The 22,416-nt window shown below is 45.4% G+C and overlaps 1 protein-coding gene across 1 annotated transcript; it reads left to right on the top strand.

Annotated features, from left to right (window-relative positions):
• The first annotated feature begins 7,826 nt into the window (after positions 1-7,826).
• Positions 7,827-9,911, top strand: NKX3-1 (NK3 homeobox 1). Its single transcript, XM_075276130.1, has 2 exons — positions 7,827-8,055; positions 9,493-9,911. The coding sequence occupies exons 1-2, from the start codon at positions 7,827-7,829 to the stop codon at positions 9,909-9,911; spliced, it is 648 nt and encodes a 215-aa protein (XP_075132231.1).
• Positions 9,912-22,416: the final 12,505 nt, after the last annotated feature.

Raw genomic sequence — 22,416 nt, 5'->3', positions numbered from 1 at the left:
TACAAGTGGAGAGGTTCAAATGTCCGCTAAGACCAATTAATGACCTCATCAATCGCTGGAGAGGGCCCAGTGACATCACTCCTACACATCACTAGTTCTTTCATTTTTTTTTTTTTTATATAGATTGTGGACCCCATATTGGGATCACAATGTACATTTTTTCCCTATCAGTATGTCTTTGTAGAATGGGAGGAAATCCACGCAAACATGGGGAGAACATACAAACTCCTTGCAGATGTTGTTCCTGGTGGGATTTGAACCCAGGACTCCAGTGCTGCAAAGCTTAAGTGCTAACTACTGAGCCACTGTGTTGTCCCCACCAGTTCCTTCTTGTCCTGACATCTACAGCACTTCAGATAAGGGACAATTGGAAGGTCCCCAAACTTGTAAAATTATCAGCCATTTCTACAAGATATTGGACCATCTCTAAGTTGTTTGGGAGATAAGACCCTTTCCATCAAGCTTCTGAGGATCTGAGGGAAGGAGCTGTCTGGTGGTTGCCTTTAAGACGTAACAACAGACATTTGCTATTATATATGGCCCCAAATTATTCAATTACCTTCTATGGAAAATTGCCCATTTGATGGTAAGAAGGTATAGGATTTGTTCATCATTTTTTGTTCATAAAGATCCATTCCAATAGAGAACATGGCTTGTCCCTTTAATGAACAATGTCCTTACAATAAAAGATTTTGGAAGCCCGCTGGGATGGCACATGACCCGCCATCTATGGACATCTTTAGTTAATAGGAGACGCAGTGAAGATCCAGAACTGAGTCACACTTCTCACACATGATCACTTCCCATTCACTCCAGTGTATATACGGGAGGGGTCTCCTGCCCCCATGAGCTAAGAGGTCAGATGTTGACTGCTCTCCAAACAAACAGTACAATATGTCCTGCAGGTGAGGAGCCCTTAAACTGTTGAGCAGATAGAAGAAGCTCTGGGCGGCCCACCCAGCCGGCCCTGTGGTCAGCCCTGCACTCCCTGAGCCCTGCACTCTAATGAGGAGGGGGATCAGAGGGCATGACATTGGGCAGACTCACTAAATACTGTATGGTTTCAATTGCCCTATAAATCAGCACAAACTGCCTCACTGGGGTGATAAGTATGGCTGGGGACGTGTAACCTTACAAGCTCAATGTTTCCAATATGGACACCTTAGTCAGCAAGTTGTTTGCAGAGTCATAAAAAGCCATGAAGAAGAATTGCCCCTGGCAGGAAACGTCTTGTGTCAGGGCTCCCTAGTAAAAAAGGAAGACAGGCCAGAGGATGTCATACAATACGTCCAATAATGAATCCCCAAAATGAAGGGTATTTACCAAAAGAATCAAGTGGAATCCTATAGACTGTTAATAATAATGTAAGGGCCCCTTCACACGGAGTAAACGCGCCGCGCATTGTGGCGCGTTTACGGCGCGTGTACGCCGCGTTTCTTTACGGTGCGCGATTACGCCACGTTAACGCCGCGGCGTTAACGTGGCGTAATCGCGCACCGTAAAAAAAACGCGGCGTACACGCGCCGTAGACGCGCCACAATGTGCGGCACGTTTACTCCGTGTGAAGGGGCCCTAAGAGTGACAGGTATTAGGTGGTGTGATGAATAATCTTACTGTCATACGCAGCTTTATAGAAGCCCAGACCCTTTAGAACACAGCTTTCCCACCTGACATGCCCATACACATACACACTCTTGTGAGCCGAGCAGGGCATATACACAATATTCCTTGGCAATGACTTATCTCCCCAAAAATCCAACTGCCCAAACCTTATCTCCCCCACACCTACCACTAGGAGGCTCCATACACATATCTGTCACTCTCTGTCCCTACTGTATTTGGGACTAATATACAGATTTTATCACATAGTTATGGCCCCATGAAAGGTCTCCTCTGCCTCTTGGCCATATTGAAGTGGTTACAATGAGTAACTTCTTTTTGTGGCTTCTTTTGGTGTATGATGTGCCCCTATTTTCCGGTGGACATTATGGCCATATGTGATTTTGGTCACTGTTGACATAGGCCATCGGTATCATCTATGGCACTAGCACTATAAATTTTTTGAGAACTATCCTGGAATCCATTACTATGGGTACACATTATATGCAACATGTGCAGCTACAGAGGTGCCCAGTAGGTAAAGGTGTCCTTGGCTATCTTAAAGTCCCATGTACACGACCGTAGTTGTTTTCTGTATATGGTCCACAATTGTTGATGCTCTCATTTCTATGCTTTGTAGTTTTTACTGACCAGTGTCTGGGTTGTATAAATTATCTACATATTATGGAGCAGATCCTATTCTTGTCCCTATTTGCGACACATACTCATACATACAAGTTTAGAGGATCATACAAGCCTTTATGTCGATGATATACTGATGCAAGGTAGACATGTTGTTTGAAGATTGCACTTGAGTATTTGCAGTGAAACAACCAGTATGGTCTCAGAAGAGCAGCTATGCACTGTCTATAACAGGGGTAGGGAACGTACGGCTCTCCAGCTGTTGCAAAACTACAACTCCCAGCATGCATACTGGCTCTGCTGTTCTGAGAACTCCCATGGAAGTGAATGGAGCATGCTGGGAGTTGTAGTTTCACAGCAGCTGGAGAGCCGAAGGTTCCCTACCCCTGGTCTATAAGATTTCTGGATCAGCCATAATACCGTCCACAGCTTACTGGTGGATGGAGTGATATAGGGACATGCACTGATATAGGACCCACATACACCGCAGGCACAAGGGTCCTCTGCTTTCTGCCCAACACCCCCAATATAAGAAATCTAGAAGAAATGAACGTCTGTATGATAGAGAGAGGTATGTGCGATATCAGGAGTGTCCAGACAGCCCGCAGCACTGTTCCTGTGTATAGCACACACTACATGTATATAATAATTACTCCGCTCTAATCCATAAAGCCCCCGAGTGGAAATGCTCTTATTTGTGTAGAGGAAGCCATGAGAATAGCAGAGTCTGTAACCAAAACAGCAGTAACAGGCGGATTATGCCCAGGAAGTGGCTCTGACCAGTGCTTGCCAGTCTGTGCCCACCAGGTACATGTAATTATCTGACGTCTAATTATGATTTGTAGCCTGTGGCTAATGATAGGTGCCGGCCTACAAACATGACAGCTACATCTTCATTATTAGTCTGGGTGCAATATCAACATAATCCGAGAGAATAGAGCGAGAGTGAAAACAAGTCTTCGCGTCCTCATAGTAGGTCATATCGTAAACGGCTTCTGTGTATAGTGGTTGTGGGAAAGATGGGTGGCAACTAATATGACAACCATGACAGCTTGCACAGGTGCTGGCACCCAGCTTTCCCAAACTACTGAAGTTCATAGCTCTGCAACAATACAGGAGCAGGGGCTTTATCAATGCAAGATGCATGAAGTGTCAATGAAGACAGTCCTGCTCTCAGCTGAGATGTGAATACAATTGTATCAGTCTACATAATATCTAAAGCCGTCCACAAATAGCTATACTAGATTGCTACTATGTATCCATTTGGAGTACTGGCTGTTAGGCTGGGTCACACGGTGCATGTTTGCATAAAATGCATGGGGTGTAATATTTGGCAAAAATGTATTGTGTGAATGCAGCGTAAGTCTCACAAAATATTAAGGTAATCCTTTAATAGTCCCACAGTGGGGAAATTTCAGTTAATGCAGATACAGGATAATATGTTACAGAAGAAGACACACATATGCTGAGAAAACTACTAGGAATCCATAGCAGCTAAGGAAAAAAAAGAAAGAAAGAAGACTTCAGGATCATTTAGTTCTCTCTCTCTTCGCTCGGTCTGAGGTAGATTATGTAGCCTGACCGCAGTTGGGAGGAAGGATCTCCGATAGCTCCTTCTCACACTTGGGGTGAAGCAGACGGTCACTGACAGTGCTGTCCAGTGCTATCACGGTCTTATACATGGGATGGGAGTTGTTCTCCAATATGGAGGTCACCACGGACAGTATCCTTCTGTCACCCACCACCTGTACTGGGTCCAGGGGGCTCCCCAGGACAGAGCTGGCCCTCCTGATCAGCCTGTCAAGTCTATTTCTGTCCCTGGTTGATATACTGCTCCCCCAGCAGGCCACACCGAAAAAGATGGCTGAAGCAACCACAGAGTTGAAAAAGGCCCTAAGAAGTGACCCCTGGACTCCGAAGGCCCTCAGCCTCCTGAGCAGGTAGAGTCTGCTGTGAGTAGTGTATTATTAACACTAGTACAGTTGTATCCACTTTTCTGCCAAAACTCTAAGGGGCCATTCACACAGAGAAGTTCTGCCTCAAAATAAGCTCAAAATTCCTCCTGGATTCTGCCCCTCTTTGTTTTCAATGGGAGGCATTGACGGACACTTCTTTCTTCAAGACACTGAGAAAGGAAGAGTCCTTCTCAATGTTCCTGACTAGGGTTGAGCCGATCTTGAAATTTCAGGATGGACTTTAAAAATCGATTTCCGATCATTTTCCAGTTGATCCTAATCGTGAAAGTTGCTCAATTGCCGATCGGGATCCTATCTTTTCCCGATCCGGATCGCTCAACCGTATTCCTGACTCAACTACCGCAGATTTAACACAATGTATGTTAGGCTGATAAGTGAGAAAACCCATAGCGAAAACTTGCGGCTCTGCTTAGGCTTTCCACCGTGGCTTACACCAGGCCGAAATTTAAATAGAAATCCAAAGCGGAACATCAGATTCCTCACCAATCTGTATTGGTGAGGACGCACAGCTCGAATTTATGGCTAGTTTGGCAGTGTGAGTAGCGTTAAACCTCTATCCAGACCATGCAAGAAGTTATGGCGGGTTTAGCACAGAAAGGGCTAGTTCACACGGCGGAAATTTTTTCTGACGTGTGATTTCTCCATGTGGCTAGCCGCAACGGGATGCCGATCCAGTGCACTGACATTCCGTCGCAGCATCCCACTCCTGATTAGGCCTGAATGGGTCTAATCGGGAGTGAGTTTTGCACCGCGGACGCCGCAGCTGAGGCAGCTGTGGAATCCACGTAAAAATAGGTCATGTCACTTCTTTTTCCCACTAGCTGAAAAAAAAAATTGCTAGTGGGAAAAAAAACGGAGTGGCTCCCACTGAAATGGATAGGAGCCTATTTTACAGGCGAATTTTGAGGTGAAATCCACATCAAAATCCGTCTGCAAAAAACTCCATGTGAACATACCTAAATAGGTGCACAAAAGGTTTATTGTTAGATTGTATCATCATGTTACATGTTCATGTCACTTTAGTGGGTGCAACAACAGGTAGGACCAAACGTCTTCAGGAGAGAAGACAAGAGGCAGCGCTCACCCAAAAGATAAATGTATTTATTTATTGTGCCTAATAAATTTATCTTTTGGGTGAGCGCTGCCTCTTGTCTTCTCTCCTGAAGACGTTTGGTCCTACCTGTTGTTGTCTCCACGTCTCTGTGACGGATTTCCTGCAGCTTACAGTTAGGGCCAGAAATATTTGGACAGTGACACAATTTTCGCGAGTTGGGCTCTGCATGCCACCACATTGGTTTTGAAATGAAACCTCTACAACAGAATTCAAGTGCAGATTGTAACGTTTAATTTGAAGGGTTGAACAAAAATATCTCATAGAAAATGTAGGAATTGTACACATTTATTTACAAACACTCCACATTTTAGGAGCTCAAAAGTAATTGGACAAATAAACATAACCCAAACAAAATATTTTTATTTTCAATATTTTGTTGCGAATCCTTTGGAGGCAATCACTGCCTTAAGTCTGGAACCCATGGACATCACCAAACGCTGGGTTTCCTCCTTCTTAATGCTTTGCCAGGCCTTTACAGCCGCAGCCTTCAGGTCTTGCTTGTTTGTGGGTCTTTCCGCCTTAAGTCTGGATTTGAGCAAGTGAAATGCATGCTCAATTGGGTTAAGATCTGGTGATTGACTTGGCCATTGCAGAATGTTCCACTTTTTTGCACTCATGAACTCCTAGGTAGCTTTGGCTGTATGCTTGGGGTCATTGTCCATCTGTACTATGAAGCGCCGTCTGATCAACTTGGCAGCATTTGGCTGAATCTGGGCTGAAAGTATATCCCGGTACACTTCAGAATTCATCCGGCTACTCTTGTCTGCTGTTATGTCATCAATAAACACAAGTGACCCAGTGCCATTGAAAGCCATGCATGCCCATGCCATCACGTTGCCTCCACCATGTTTTACAGAGGATGTGGTGTGCCTTGGATCATGTGCCGTTCCCTTTCTTCTCCAAACTTTTTTCTTCCCATCATTCTGGTACAGGTTGATCTTTGTCTCATCTGTCCATAGAATACTTTTCCAGAACTGAGCTGGCTTCTTGAGGTGTTTTTCAGCAAATTTAACTCTGGCCTGTCTATTTTTGGAATTGATGAATGGTTTGCATCTAGATGTGAACCCTTTGTATTTACTTTCATGGAGTCTTCTCTTTACTGTTGACTTAGAGACAGATACACCTACTTCACTGAGAGTGTTCTGGACTTCAGTTGATGTTGTGAACGGGTTCTTCTTGACCAAAGAAAGTATGCGGCGATCATCCACCACTGTTGTCATCCGTGGACGCCCAGGCCTTTTTGAGTTCCCAATCTCACCAGTCAATTCCTTTTTTCTTAGAATACACCCGACTGTTGATTTTGCTACTCCAAGCATGTCTGCTATCTCTCTGATGGATTTTTTCTTTTTTTTCAACCTCAGGATGTTCTGCTTCACCTCAATTGAGAGTTCCTTTGACCGCATGTTGTCTGGTCACAGCAACAGCTTCCAAATGCAAAACCACACACCTGGAATCAACCCCAGACCTTTTAACTACTTCATTGATTACAGGTTTACGAGGGAGACGCCTTCAGAGTTAATTGCAGCCCTTAGAGTCCATTGTCCAATTACTTTTGGTCCCTTGAAAAAGAGGAGGCTATGCATTACAGAGCTATGATTCCTAAACCCTTTCTCCGATTTGGATGTGGAAACTCTCATATTGCAGCTGTGAGTGTGCACTTTCAGCCCATATGATATATATAATTGTATTTCTGAACATGTTTTAGTAAACAGCTAAAATAACAAAACTTGTGTCACTGTCCAAATATTTCTGGCCCTAACTGTATATACTATATACCATATACATCCTGTTGCAGATTCTGCGACATATATACTAAATACTTCCTATGGCAAATCTTGGGGCGTATTATACTACTGTATATACCTCCTGTTGCAGATCCTGCTGCATATATACTATATACCTCCTGTAGCAGATCATGGGGCTGCAGCAGATAAATGTCCTCTTCCATACAGGGATTACACTGATATCTTCAGGAAACTGGCTGAGTGTAAACATTCAGTAAATGACAGGAGGATTACTGGCACAATAGCTGCTGGATCCCCAGTACCGGGAGATAATGGCGGGTAATTGCTGCCAGTGATAGGATCTGCCATCACTGATATATATATATATATATATATATATATATATATATATATATATATATATATACTCTCCTGGTACTGGCTCGCACAGTGTCTGGGCAATAGTTGGCAGGGGAATGGGTGTGACATTGGGCTGCCTTACCTGTCTGCTCTGTACACTGGCAGGAGAGGGGTGTGAGCTCTGCAGATCACAAGTACAGGGGTGTGAGCTCAACCAATGAGAAGTTACACAGGGGTGTGAGCTCAGCCAATCACAGGGCAGGAGATGAGCACAGCTGGGCTATATACAGGCAGGACAGTAAGTAGGAGCAGATCACTCCTAGACCTGTACACTTGGGATGCAGTAACCTGAGGACACCCTGCAGGACCTTATCTATATCCTTCTGTATACTCCTACTACCACCCATCTGGATGTCACTGTCACCCTCAGGAGACATGGCCCTCTCCACCAGACCTCTCACATCTTTCCTCATCCAGGACATCCTCTCCGACCTGGGCTGCAAAGCTAAAGAGAAACACTTGGAAGTCCAAGATGAAGACAAGGAGAAGAAGACCTCAGGAGACACTACCCCCAAGACTGAGACCTCTGATGGTGACAGAACCAAAGCTGATATTGCAGTGGAGACCAGTCTTATTGGAGGTGAGGGTATAAACCTTTCTGTAGTAGTCAGTTTTATATGCTGGAACTTGTAGTTCCACAAACATCGTGCGGTATTCAAGTCCAGTTATAGAAGTTGCCAGTATGTAATAGTCTGCAGTGCAGCACATCACCCTGTAAATGCACTGATAGATGATTTAGGGATAGACAGCAGCTACTGTGTTACCCTGCTATCTTGTATCAGTGTCTACACATGGCTACTCCTATCCTCCATACCCAATGCTGCCCCCTCCCATGTGTTTCCCACCAGTCACAGCTCTGCTGCTCTGTTTTTACAGGTTAAATGAACCTGAACAGGGCGATAGGGTCATTACTAATTCACCAGGGACTTCCCTACCACACACAGACATATATATATATATATATATATATATATATATATATATATGTTATATATATACAGCCTATGGCTAGCTTTATCTATACATAAGGTTTGTAGCATAGTCACACATATATGACCATGACCTGATGAATTTCTCAATCTAAAATCAATAGGATTGGATATTACTGAATATGTTGATTGTTCTGGCGGATGGCTTCCGTGTTCTGACAGATGGGTTCTGTGCTCTGGCGGATGGGTTCCGTATTCTGGTGGATGGGTTCGGTGTTTTGGTTGATGGGTTCAGTGTTCTGGCTGATGGGTTCTGGCTCCTGCCATAGAAACACTTGCATCTTACTGATCACCTTGGCCAAAATACTGGGCTTCCGTGGGCATCTTAGGATGATGCATAATGCAAAGATAGCTCGGCACATGAAAGTCCTAAAAAATAGGATCAAAAAGATTTAGTATATGGCTACATGGCAACTGTGGCCATGACTCCCACCACGCAATCAGGGTGTCAATCTGAGATTCCTTTACCAATGTAAGTGAATGGAGTAACATTAAGAACCCAGGGTGCTGTCACTGCAACCTCTAGTGATAAAATGCAGCAGTTATCAATCTGTTTGCACCTAGAAATCACAGTCGCATCCCCTTGCGGTCGCATTGTGACTCTATTCACTTATATTGGTGAAGGGGTCGCAGGGAGACACATTGTTCTTTGGTCACACAACAGGAGTGGCTAAAGTCGCTGTGTAGTCCTAGCCTAATGGCAAATTTATGGGGTCTTCCATTAATCTAATAGATCAAATATATTGTCCATCTGCACATTATCTGTCAAGGTGCCCTCCACTGATACCCACTTTCGTACCGCTTTCTAGTGTTTTATGGATTACAGTAATGGAGTGCAGTATTGGGCATTGATCTGCAAATTTATTGAAAAGTATTACTAAGTGCCCCTCTGCCCCATTAGGAGACACCAGTTATATAACTGGCATATGGGAGATGGGGATGCTGTTTCAGATTTTGCATTGTGGGCAGCGATGGGTTATTGTATACATAGTCATATTTACTGTCATTTTTTGTCTATTTCCCTACAGATGATCTTGAGGGTGAGCAGCTGGACAATGCGACTCCTCGACAATCTTCAAGTGAAGAGGATAAAGCAGTGAAACAGCCTCCAAAGAGGTCACGAGCAGCTTTCTCCCATTCCCAAGTCATAGAGTTGGAGAGAAAATTCTCCAGCCAAAAATACCTCTCCGCTCCTGAAAGAGCCCAGCTAGCCAAGAGTCTGAAGCTGACGGAGACCCAAGTGAAGATCTGGTTCCAGAATCGTAGATATAAAACCAAAAGGAAGCAACTGGCCAATGACCTGGAGGATCTGGATAAGACTTCTTCTCTGCCAGTGCTATGTCGGGATGGAGAACTAAGCCGGAGCTCTCTCATGAGCCTGTACCAGAACTACCACTACTACCCGTACCTGTATTACCTGGCAGGGTGGCATCCACCTCTCTGGTGACCTCGGAGATCAGACTCAGAGACTATAAAATCCTAATATATTTTTATTAAATATTTCTTCTCATATAGTGATTCCAGGTGGGATATTGTATTTGGATAGATGTCACCAAGGGTCAGGCAGAAATTGTGTCCTTTCTGGGTGTTTTTTGGTGTCCAGCTTCAGGGCATGGATGGGACAGCTGGTACAGTGGTTAGTAACCTGTATTTTCTGATGGCCGACCCAATGTCCTGTATGGCTTGAGGGTATATCCTGCTTAGATATATGAAGAAGGTTGGCTTAGTATATAAGGTGTGGGTTAAATATGGTAACAGAGACGACTACTCTCATGGTGAGAAGCACTGACCTGTATCAGGTACTTATTTAATATTTCTGGATTATATGAGATGTTGCATTTTCCATTATTTTATGTAATATGTGCACTTATAATCTATTAAAGCAAAGTGACTCCAGTTCATGGATCTTATACAGAACTTCTGTAGCCAGTCATTCTTCACCTTCAACATACCATTTATCTTGGGTACATGTGGGGGACACAAGGGGTACCTAATATTTATGGGACTCTGCTCCCCATTATCATCCCCAGCGTCCCTATTATCATGAATGTTTAGGTCTGCATATATGTTAGATAGACAACCTCCCGCTACATATCTCTTCATGGGAAACAAAATATAAGAAAGCTTCAGATCCATCTTGGATACAATTGTGCCACCATGCTCAACATAAGGGGTTAATTCCTGGTTTGGGCCATAGATTATAATGGAAGCTGCTATATATGATTCTCCTCTGGTTCTTCTCATGGGAACCAGTCCTTGTAAATGTGTAGGACCCAACAATGAGACCACCGACTATCAATCACTTACTGGCTGGGGTTACACCATACATGCTTATAGTTGGAATCCTCTTTAATCCTCTATATTCCTTTGTTCCCACCAACATACAAACCAAATTGGGATTGGTTCATTGAATAGTCTGTTACACAAGCTATAAAACATGTGTTGATGGGAGGGTGTCCAAAATTTTTGGCAATTTGCAAAGTACATCACACTGTCTATAATCTACAATGAGGTCCTCTGATCTCAATGGGGTCACAATACAGATAAGAGGGTCTTAAGCATTTGTATCAAGGTCAGATATTTTACCATTAACACTTAGTAAGTTTGGTCAGATTCTTAAAGATATTGCTATATACAGACATATCCTTTGGGGAGGTCGTCACTCACTGCTCAGAACTTCCATAATCTGCTGCATGCTATGGGAGAACAGTGTGATGTTCAAATTACCTGCAGCGCCCCCACATGGAAAAGTTATATTGATGACTTTTCTTAAAACAGGTCATCAATGTCTGATCAGTGAGGGTCCAACACCCAGGATCCTCAAAGATGAGCTGCCTATGTGAGCGCCACTTCAACTTCACAGGTCAGGTCATCCACCATGTGGCCTGTTTGCAAGTGAATGGGGCTGAGCTGCAATACCAAGTACTGCCACCAAACAATGTATGGCACTAGTAGTAGTATATGGGGGGGGGAGAGAGATACATATTGTAGATCTCTTTTTAGCACAACATGGCCACTGGGCTGGGCTTTACCTCCATAAGTCACTTACAATATTGTAAAACACATACCATGCATCCAAGATTAGGAGTGGATTAATAGGAGAGTCCCATCACCCCCCGCCATCTGCAGAAGCGTCCACCTCTATCTGTACTACACTAATAAGCCCATTACATTCAGACAACACATTCCTATCACTCCTATAAATCTAATCCTAACGCCCCCCAGACCAGTCCCCAGGCCAAACCGTTCCCACCGCAGCATGCATGGGAACTAACAGACTTGTTTTGTATCTGCAAAGAACAGACAAGTTTCCATATAGGGTTCCTGCCACACTCCAAAGACATGCTCATAGGGAATTTAGACTGTGCGCCGTATGCGGGACAGCATTGACAATAATATCTGTAAAGTGCTGTGGAATATGATGGCGCTATAGAAGTAAACTAAATAAATAAAAAATAATGAATATAGATGCAGCAGAGTTCTTTCAGGAGATGGACAAGTTCAATCTTGTTCAACTCCTGCAAACTACAAACCCCAGCATGCCCTAACTTCCACAAAGACTGCCCATAAGTAATAAAGGGAAAATAATCCTTGTAGAAATATTTGGTGGTTTATCTGCTTAGAGATTTTGTCTGACCCTATAAATTTGCATAGATGGCTTGGCTGAGACATGTATGTAAACTGAATGGGAGAGAAGAGAAAGCCACTCCCAGAATCCTCTGTCCCCTCCAGATTTCTTTCTGCTCTCCAGATTCCTCTGTCCTCTCCAAATTTCCATGTCTGGTCCAGACTCCCCTGACCCTGCCGATTCCCCTGTCCCCTCCAGACTCCTCTGTCCCTTCCAGATTTCTCTCTATAGTCAATACTACTATGTCTGGTCCAGACTCCCCCATACCTCCCAACCGTCCCGATTTCCGCGGGACAGTCACGATTTGGGTGACATGTCCCGCGGTCCCGGTTGGAGGGAGGTATGTCCCGATTTCAACTCAGATCTGCGTCCAGAGGACGCAGATCTGAGTTGAACACACATGCGGCTGAAGCAAGAAGCTGACACAGATCAGCTCCTCGCTTCGCCGCTGCCCGCCTCTCTCCCTGACACATGCGGCTGAAGCTGCTCGCGTGCTCGCTTCGCCGCTGCGTCTCTCTCTCGCTGACACATGCGGCTGAAGCGAGGAGCTGACCTGTGTCAGCTCCTCGCTTCAGCCGCATGTGTCAGCGAGAGAGAGACGCAGCGGCGAAGCGAGCACGCGAGCTGCTTCAGCCGCATATGTCAGGGAGAGAGGCGGGCAGCGGCGAAGCGAGGAGCTGACCTGTGTCAGCTCCTTCCTTCAGCCGCATGTGTCAGTGAGAGAGGCGGGCAGAGAGCGGCGAGGGAGCAGAGGAGAAGGTAAGTTTAATGTGGAGGTGGAACGTGAATCTGAGGGCAGATGAAGGAGAGGACGGCATGACACTGGGGGCAGAGATGGAGAGGACATGAATCTGGGGGCAGAGATGGGGGACATGAATCTGGGGGCAGAGATGTGGGGACATGAATCTGGGGGCAGAGATGGGGGACATGAATCTGGGGGCAGAGATGGAGAGGACATGAATTTGGGGGCAGAGATGGAGGGACATGAATCTGGGGGCAGAGATGGAGGGACATGAATCTGGGGGCAGAGATGTGGGGACATGAATCTGGGGGCAGAGATGGAGAGGACATGAATCTGAGGACAGAGATGGGGGACATGAATCTGGGGGCAGAGATGGAGTGGACATGAAACTGGGGGCAGAGATGGGGGGACATGAATCTGGGGGCAGAGATGGAGAGGACATGAATCTGGGGGCAGAGATGTGGGGACATGAATCTGGGGGCAGAGATGGAGGGACATGAATCTGGGGGCAGAGATGGAAGAGGGACATGAAACTGGGGGCAGATGAAGGGTGTATATGAAACTGGGGGAGAGATAGAGGGGGGACATATAATTTACGGGTGACTGTAGGAGGATTATACTGTGTGCGGGCACATGAAAAATTAACGAGTGGGCGGAGTCAACACAAAAGTGGGCGGGGCTAAATTTGCAGCGGCGCGCTACGCGTGCCGCACATTTTGTCCCTCTTTCAGTTCTTCAAAAATTGGGAGGTATGCTCCCCTGACTCTCCAGACTCCCCCCTGTACAGATTCTTCTGTTCCTTCCACTCCTCTGTCCTCTCCAAATTCCTCTGTCCTGTCCAGATTCTTCTGTCCCCTCCAGACTCCCCTGTCCCCTCCAGACTCCCCTGTCCCCTCCAGACTCCCCTGCCCCCTCCAGACTCCTCTGTCCTGTCCAGATTCTTCTGTCCCCTCCAGATTCCCCTGTTCCTTCCACTATTCTGTCCTCTCCAAAGTCCTGTGTCCTGTCCAGATTCCTCTGTTTCATCGGGATTCTTCTGCCCTATCTAGATTCCACTGTCCCCCTCCAGACTCTTCTGTCCCCTGTAGACTTTTTTGCCCCCTCCAAACTCCTCTGTCCCCTCCAGATTCCCTTGTTCCTTCCACTCTTCTGTCCTCTCCAAAGTCCTTTGTCCTGTCCAGATTCCTTTGTCCCATCTGGACTCTTGCATCCTGTCCAGATTCCTCTGTCCCCTCCAAACTCCTCTGCTGATCTCCCCTCCAGATTCCCCTGTTCCTTCCACTATTCTGTCCTCTCCAAAGTCCTGTGTCCTGTCCAGATTCCTCTGTCCTGTCCAGACTCCCCTGTCCCCTCCAGTCTCCCCTATCCCCTCCAGAATCCCCTGCCCCCTCCAGACTCCCCTGTCCTGTCCAGATTCTTCTGTCTCCTCCAGATTCTTTTGCCCCCTCCAAACTCCTCTGTCCCCTCCAGATTCCCCTGTTCCTTCCACTATTCTGTCCTGTGTCCTGTCCAGATTCGTCTGTCTCATCGGGACTCTTCTGCCCTCTCTAGATTCCTCTGTCCCCCTCCAGACTCTTCTGCCCCCTCCAAACTCCTCTGTCCCCTCCAGATTCCCCTGTTCCTTCCACTCTTCTATCCTCTCCAAAGTCCTTTGTCCTGTCCAGATTCCTTTGTCCCATCCGGACTCTTCTGTCCTCTCCAGATTCCTCCGTCCCCTCCAAACTCCTCTGCTGATCTTCCGAGAATAAACAGCCCAATCCTCACTTCCCCCGCTATCTTCCATCAGGGAAATGTCAAGAAGAACCACACATATTAGACTCCAGAAATCAGTATATGAACTGCTTGACTCAGCTTTAGGAAACTGAATACCCGATACAATATGAATACAATGGCGTAGATGACATCACAACCTTCAATAGGAAAATCCATAGAAGACTCTTTCTAAAATTTGTCAGAGCTGTGGAGTTGGTGGGCCACACCATAAATGGCTGACAGCCATGGTCAGGCAGAAGCAGCAAAGATCCTCTGATTCCATAAAAAGTCAGTGATTCCATTTCTATGATAGTAAATATGTAACAAACATATAAATAATTGTATAAATATAATAATCACCCGCATTCATTTTATTTTGAAGCCGGAGTCAGAGTCGGTAACTTTTTTCTGACTCAGTCTCCACAGCCCATTGTCATTCATTCGAGCTGTTCCATGAGGATTCAGTAGTCATAGTGTACACGATGTGGATGGTAATAAGGAGCAAGTTCATTATTTCTACCCCACGAAGGATATAAAATACACATGAATGACCAGTGACCTATAACATGACTAAAACCTTACGGAATGCTGAATGTGTGAACAGGGCCCAAAGATAATGTAGATACCAGTAGCATTCATTTTCGTTTTATGCCTCAGCATATTTGCCTTATCTAAGAATGTCTCTGGATTCCTCCAGGGTATCCCGATGTCTCCGCCGCCAGAGCTCCTGTCCATAGAGAGCATCCCATCCTGACATAAACAGCAGATCTCGCCTCTCTCATCTCTGCGGGGTTATCTGATTCTCACTACACTTGATGGATCATATCTTCAGCGTCCAGATCCAGATTATTTATATTTTACCCTTTTCCCAGTAAAAAAATCTCTCTTGATGTTTATGGCAATTTGTAAATACGCGGCGCTGTCAAATCGCGATTAATGGGCAGAAACGTAAAATGGGGAGGGGGGAATATTTACAGCTACAGAGACCTTAACCCAGGAGTGATAGGATAAGCCGTGTAATATGTCATCATTATATAAAAGCCACCATATAAGATGGAGCATTTAGTATAAAACATGGCGCAATGGCTTACACTATGTTCACGCCTAGACTTACCTTGGATGGTGCCCTATGTGGTGTCTTCTATTGCTGCCCCCTATATGATAAATTATATAGTGCACAAATAATCAATATAATACAATGATGCCCATATACTACGGCCTAGTAACACCTCCATGCAAAACAATAATACTGTACGCTGCAAAATAGAAAACTTAGAGGTCCAAATTGTCCTGTAGGATCTTTAATAGGAGCAGAAACGTAACTTTGTGGCCAAAACTGACTCGGCCATGATGAATACAAATCACCCTAAAAACGCACTGGGTGGGGGACTTGTCAGAGTCACAAGTGCTTCGATCCCACCTTGAAATTACTTCCCACATTCACCTATTTACCTGTAAAGGACATTTTTAGTACCTGCCTGCAGGAAATGACCGACCAATTGCACCAGTCATTGGCTGCCGCTGTGACCGACTGGCCAAGTGAAGGTGACAGGACCGTCTATGGCCTCCTATGGCCACATAAACTTACCATTATTTATGCCAGGCATTGTACTAGAAAGGAGCAAATTCACTTTACTGGTATTTCAGCAGTGGTTGCATTGCCTTTTACAGGGGCTGTTCAGGGGTTTCCTATAAGTCACCCATCTCCGGTGCTCTGTTGTACAGTCCTGGTCCCATTTCCCTCCTGTGCCGGGGCTCGCCAGGTTGGAAGCGGAGAGGTTTACATGACCACTGTCTGACCTCTATGGCCAAGTGGTTGTCTCTCCGATTCTGGCCTGGCGAGTCCTATCATGAGAGGGAAAGGGACCCAGGATTGTATAATAGTGCAAAACATGGTGCATAAAAAGTATGACACCATGAGTACGACACCCCGGCTGACCCTGAGTTTCCTATAATTCCTGGACAAATGAAGTTGCCAGATTTTCTATTATTATGATGCTACAAAATCTTGCTCAATTAGCAAAAAAAATAAAATGTCAGCATTGATGTGGTTAACTCATGGGTAGAAAACCGCATGGGGAGACTCCATTCCCCTCTGGTTTCCCATCATGTCTGAGTGCTGTTTACACTGAGGCCTTGCTCCTCTCCATCATCTATGGGTCTGATAAAAGACAGATGAAAATCTCTGTATGGGAAAGCCTCTTATCACTGTGTATAGTAGCAGGGGCACCAGAGGTTAATTCCCGCTGCAGCTCTGCCTTCTGGGATCCAGGGAGTTGTTTAAGAAGGTGTTAGTACTACAGCCGGAGATAAGGCCCGAGATAAAATGCCATACCTCCTCCCTATACAACCACCTGTGATTCCTTGTCCGCCGTCGAACTATAAATACCAGCACGTCCACGTGGTTATACGATCAATGGTAGATAGGTAACTGTGCAGCCAATACAACCTATAGCATGATGGCGGTCTTCATATTAACCACCTCCTTGAAGACCATGTTTAACTGCTTGGATGTCACTGGCGCTCCAAGCACGGGCGTAGCTATAGGGGGTGCAGTGGTAATACTCATTACCAGGCCCTAGACCCTAGGGGGGCCCACATAAAATATACCACTGTTCTAAATTGCACAAGGTAAGTTGGGATCCCGTTGCAGACTTTGGGGTGTTAGTTTCTCTTAAAGGAGATGTCACTCAGACATATAAAAGTGACAATGTTTGGGGTCTAGGACATACTTCATGCCCCCGATTCTACCAGTGGAGGAGACTTAGGTATTTGCCATCTGCTACCTACTCCTTGCCCTGTCTTATAGGGCCAGGGGATCAATGATCTTTCCACCAGCTTAAACGTTATGGTAGAAGCAGGCATCGACAGCGAGATCTCTCTGGAAGCCTTTGCCAATCTGCTGCCCGCTGGCAATTCACTTGTGTTTGTGGAGCTATAGTGAGGGAAAGGTCAGAATTTACATAGACCTCTGTAGATTAATCCTGCCATATTTTTGTAGGCAATGCTTGCTGACAGCGATGGCAGAACAAGAGTGACACAGGGTGTGTCTGTAGGGAAAAATAACATAATGCCATCTCTGGGTGCACAGAAGAGAGTACACATGTATGGAGACTATGCCGTGATCTATATGATCTAGCAGAAAGGAGTTTGTCATGTAGCTTGTGCTAATATGTTTGTGTTTTACATAGGACTGCAGGTAGATCTATACTTATCTTAAAGGGTAGGTATAAGGCAGCGTGTAAAGTAAAAAATATAAAAAAACAATCAGGTTTTCATATTGTGTCTATAGCGCCTATGCAGACCTATGTGTCAAACTCAGCATGTAGTCATATGTTCTCCCATTCCAATTCTGCCTACAAATAGTAAATGGGATGGAATAACCTATGAGTGTAGGAGTATTATACACATACAAGCAGATTTATTAAACTCCGACGCCAGAAAAGTGGCACAAAAAGTAGAAAACCTTGGATGTCCTGGGGACTGATTTATTATCATGTACGGCACTTTTCTGACATACACGTTGCCTGAAATTTACAATATAAAAGGACGTTCAGTAAATGTCTGCCATAGAGTTTGTTCTTAGGCCGGGTTCACACAGAGTATTTTGGCTTGTGATTTGGTACGTACACGCCGCGGGATCTTTTGCGGGCCGTATACGCTCCCATTGTTTTCAATGGGAGCCAGTACCATACACACGGCACTATTTTGCGGCCGTGATTTTGCGGCGGCCGCAAAATAGTGCCGCGTGTACGGTACCGGCTCCCATTGAAAACAATGGGAGCGTATACGGCCAACAAAAGATCCCGCGGTGTGTACGTACCAAATGACGAGCCATACTCGTGTGAACCCGGCCTTAGATTGTAAATGGTGTCAGACCAGCCCACCAGAGGATCCTCCAGTACGCCCAGGCTCCAACCCAATAATGGTCCAGTAGAAGGTACCCAAATGTAAAGAGTATTATGGTCTATTGCCTAGAGTTGTTGGAGAGTGCACCACAAGTGGTGAGGCCTTGGAACTCCATACCACCCCTGACTGTAGCATAGATCTGCATAGGGGCTGTGTACACAAAGCGTTAGGAAATTTTTATTCAGAAATATTTACAAAATTGCTTCAATTTTTTTTTCTAGGTACGTTGGAGCCATTTGAATTGTATGGAGATTATAACAGATGGAAATCGCCAAATGGGTGTCATAAGAGCCTATATAGTGTTCGCTGTACCCTCTGAGGAGAGCCAAGCAGTGGTACTGTACTCAACTGAGCGTTCTACCCAATCAGTATTGGCAAACAATGGAGGTTTAGGCACCTGGACATGCACCTATTGAAATCTCAGACACATCAAAAATTTTATGACATGATATGCACCCTTTAATGAGGACTTTTCACCACCTCTACCAACTCTCTTTCCAACCTTTTCAGCTTTTCCTCCACATTTATTTATGTTAGTTATAAGGTAATTGGGCTCCCTACTGTCAGATGGGCGGTCCCAAACATCTGTTTCAGCTCAGGCCCTGCCCACATGACAGTAGAGAGCCTCATTAGCATATTGGTGCCGAAACTAACAGTGATGATTGCTCAGGAACGGTGGGGGCTAGAGAAAAAATTCCTGGCCTTAGCCTAAAGGTGTTCTCCACTTTGGACAATCTCTACTTAGAAGGATCTATTGACAAGAAGCAGACCGCTAAGAGCTCCCCTGTTATGACCCCAGCTGTGATCGGTGGGGAAAGTGATCAATTTCCCTGCAGCGCCACCACAGGGAAAATGAAGCATTACAATACTTTTGTAAATCAATGACTTGCCTCAGTAATATGGTGTGGAGGAAGAGATACTCTTCATAAGAGTGTATTCAGACAAATTTTTTATGGTGCAGTTCTTGTCACTTGGTTGATATTCTCATATCAAAACCCACACACATTTCTGCTACTATCTACATACCTACAAACTGCGCCACATTCAGCGGGACAGTCCTGGATTACAGGTGCTGTGCCACTCTCATGGTCAGCGAGGGGTATGTCCTGGCTACAACTCATCTGCTTCTGAAGGACACAGATGACTTGTATACCCCTAGAACGCATACCCATAGAAATCGGGTCCGCCAGGACGGGATTCTGTAATGGATCTGACCTCCTGGCCAGGCCTGCGAGGCCCCAGGTATGCGTTCTAGGGATACAGTGGTGGAGCAGGATGCTATCTGCTCCCTGCTTCACCATTTCTGTCTCTGTTCCCAGGGCCTTGGGAGCAATAGGCACAATAGAGCTAATGAAGGCTCTGAGAGCAGAGGCAGGAGTAAACAGAGGGAGGAATGGGGAAAGATGAATATTAGTAATTTTTTTGTTTGATCCATCATACTGTATAATGGGGGGAATGTATATTCTGGCGGCAAGTGGAGCGTGAGGTGCACATTGTGGGGAGCAACTGGAGGGAGGGTGTACAGTGTGGGGGCAACTAGAGGGGAACTGTATATTGTATGGGCAACTGGAGGGGGCTGTATACAGTGGTGGCTCTGGAGCGGGACTCTATACTGTGGGGCAACTGGAAGGGGAGCTGTATACTATGGGGGACAACTGGTGGGGGCTGTGTATTGAGAGGGCAACTGGAGCAAGGTTGTACAGTGTGGGAGAAAATGTAGGGGGACTATATACTTTGTGTGCAACTGGAGGGGGCTGTATACTGTGGCAGGTAACTGGACAGGGACTGTATACTGTGGATGAAATTGGAAGTGAAATCCAGTGTACCCTCCACCATGCCATGTGTCTACACTGAAATCCATGCCAGTACACTGGTGTAATTGATCACAAATCTGGTGAGGCCAATGGCCCCACTCACGTAATGGTCCTTGCCATGTCCACTTCAAGGAAAGTGGCTAAGGTGGTGAAAAATACAAAAAAAGTGCACATTTTGCACCAAACCAAGATTTGTACAAAATTGTGCAACTATTTCATGCCTAGCACTCCAGAAAGCAGATGTACAAGACATGATAAATCTCCCTCTATGAATGAAGCGGCGGTCTATCATGTATGCTGCCACTCTATTCAAGAGAAGCCAAGACTTTGCTTCTCCACTATCTCTGGCATGGGGGCATGAGAGATGCTAAGGAGGAGACTCAGGACCACCGTTCTCATGATTAGTCGGAGACCCCACCAATCTATCAGACATCCCTTTCCACTATACTAGATAAGATAACCTGCTATTACTGGAATACCCCTTTAAGACAATTTTCAAGGCAGCCCTGACACAGATTCAATGATTATGGAGGTAATCTGACCGATACTGGAGTGTTAGCTGTTCGGTTCACATGCAGCGTGCAGCATTCTGTACCCAGAGTACATGTCATGGGTAACGTACCCATTGTACGCTGGTGTTAACTTAATGGCATCCTATTGTATTAATAGCCTTACAAGGGCCTAATTAGAGGGTATAAGTACATATCCTGTGTAAATAGCATCACATCTCCTGCAAGGAATAAATATTGACCCCCCTGTCTCGAGGATTAGGAAGTCATTCTCTGGTAAATGTGGCCGCTAATTGCACATTCATACCGTCTTGGGTCGGGTTACTCAGCCGGCGATGGCTGCCAAGCACAACTGTACATTAAATAGGATTTGAATATTAACCTGAAGGCAAATATTGGCAAGAGGGAAATTCAAGTTAGCTTAATATTTCCTTCTGACAGCTCACACATAGGATGGGTTAATATAATCAACCTCAAACTAACATCCCCAGCACCAGATGGGACATTCTAGACCTCGCTTTAATGGGAACCGGCTTGTAAGGGGGTATGGGGGAGAGGGGATGATGTATACGTAAGTCATATCTGTATTTATTCTTATGGAAAAGCTGCAGAAACTTTTAGCAATAAAGACGTCTATTTGGAATGTTGACATAAAGGGGAATCTGATAATAAGTTATCTCCTATCCAAAACTTGATCGGTGGGGGTTCCCACTGTGCCCTGCATCAATGGAGTGACAGCTCTGTTCAGTTCAATGGGGCTACCGTACAAAGTTGAGCACCGTACCCGTCTTCTCTTTGACAGTCCCAAAGAGGTGAATACAGAAGCAACACACATGTATGACCAGGCGTTTCATTCATACACAGGGCACAGGATCCCAATTCTTGTAACTGGTGAAATGGTGGGGATCCAAGCAGATAAACCAGGAGAATGGGGCCCATATATCCCCTGTGCATGCCTCCTACAAGCGTTCCATTACCTGTGCCCTTGTTCACTGATATAGGGCTTCTGAACAGTGTGGGATCAAAACCCTAATAGTATGAATGGAGTGTTCCACTTGCGTTCCAATTCACACGTAGGAGGCATGCATGGGGGTCTTTCGAACCCTCGTTCTCCTGATTGTTCCGATTTGCCATATTCTGTGTATAGGGGATAAGTGTAAATATTGGCAAAACCCAGTTAAACTAACTCAGTCACTTTAGGACAACAGTGAGGTTCCCGGGGAAGAGAATATTTATAAAATTTGGAGACTCCCTGCAATGGTATAAAAATGGTGCCCATTGACAATACATGTCCAACTAAAGTTAATGCATGGCCATATGCTCATGGCATATGACACTGTGTATAATATGTGACCTTAAAACCGCAGTCCCCAACCCAAGAGAGGTAAGGAAGGTAGGCTGTGTCGTTCTGCTGTGAAAATCCTAATTCCAGCTAAGCTCTTGAAAGGTCTCGGAGTCTCTCCTCTGGGCAGCGAATCACGGGGATAACATGCGGTTACACAACTGCTTTTTCTAATTGCCAGGTATTTGAACCATTTTAAGGACAAGCACTTCTGTGACCTATACTAGGCTTAACCCACACCCCAAAACTCAAGATG

Source organism: Leptodactylus fuscus, chromosome 5, assembly GCF_031893055.1.
Source record: "Leptodactylus fuscus isolate aLepFus1 chromosome 5, aLepFus1.hap2, whole genome shotgun sequence".
Taxonomy (NCBI): Eukaryota; Metazoa; Chordata; class Amphibia; order Anura; family Leptodactylidae; genus Leptodactylus; species Leptodactylus fuscus.
Note: the sequence above shows the minus strand (reverse complement) of the source record. Positions and strands in the feature narration are given on the sequence as shown.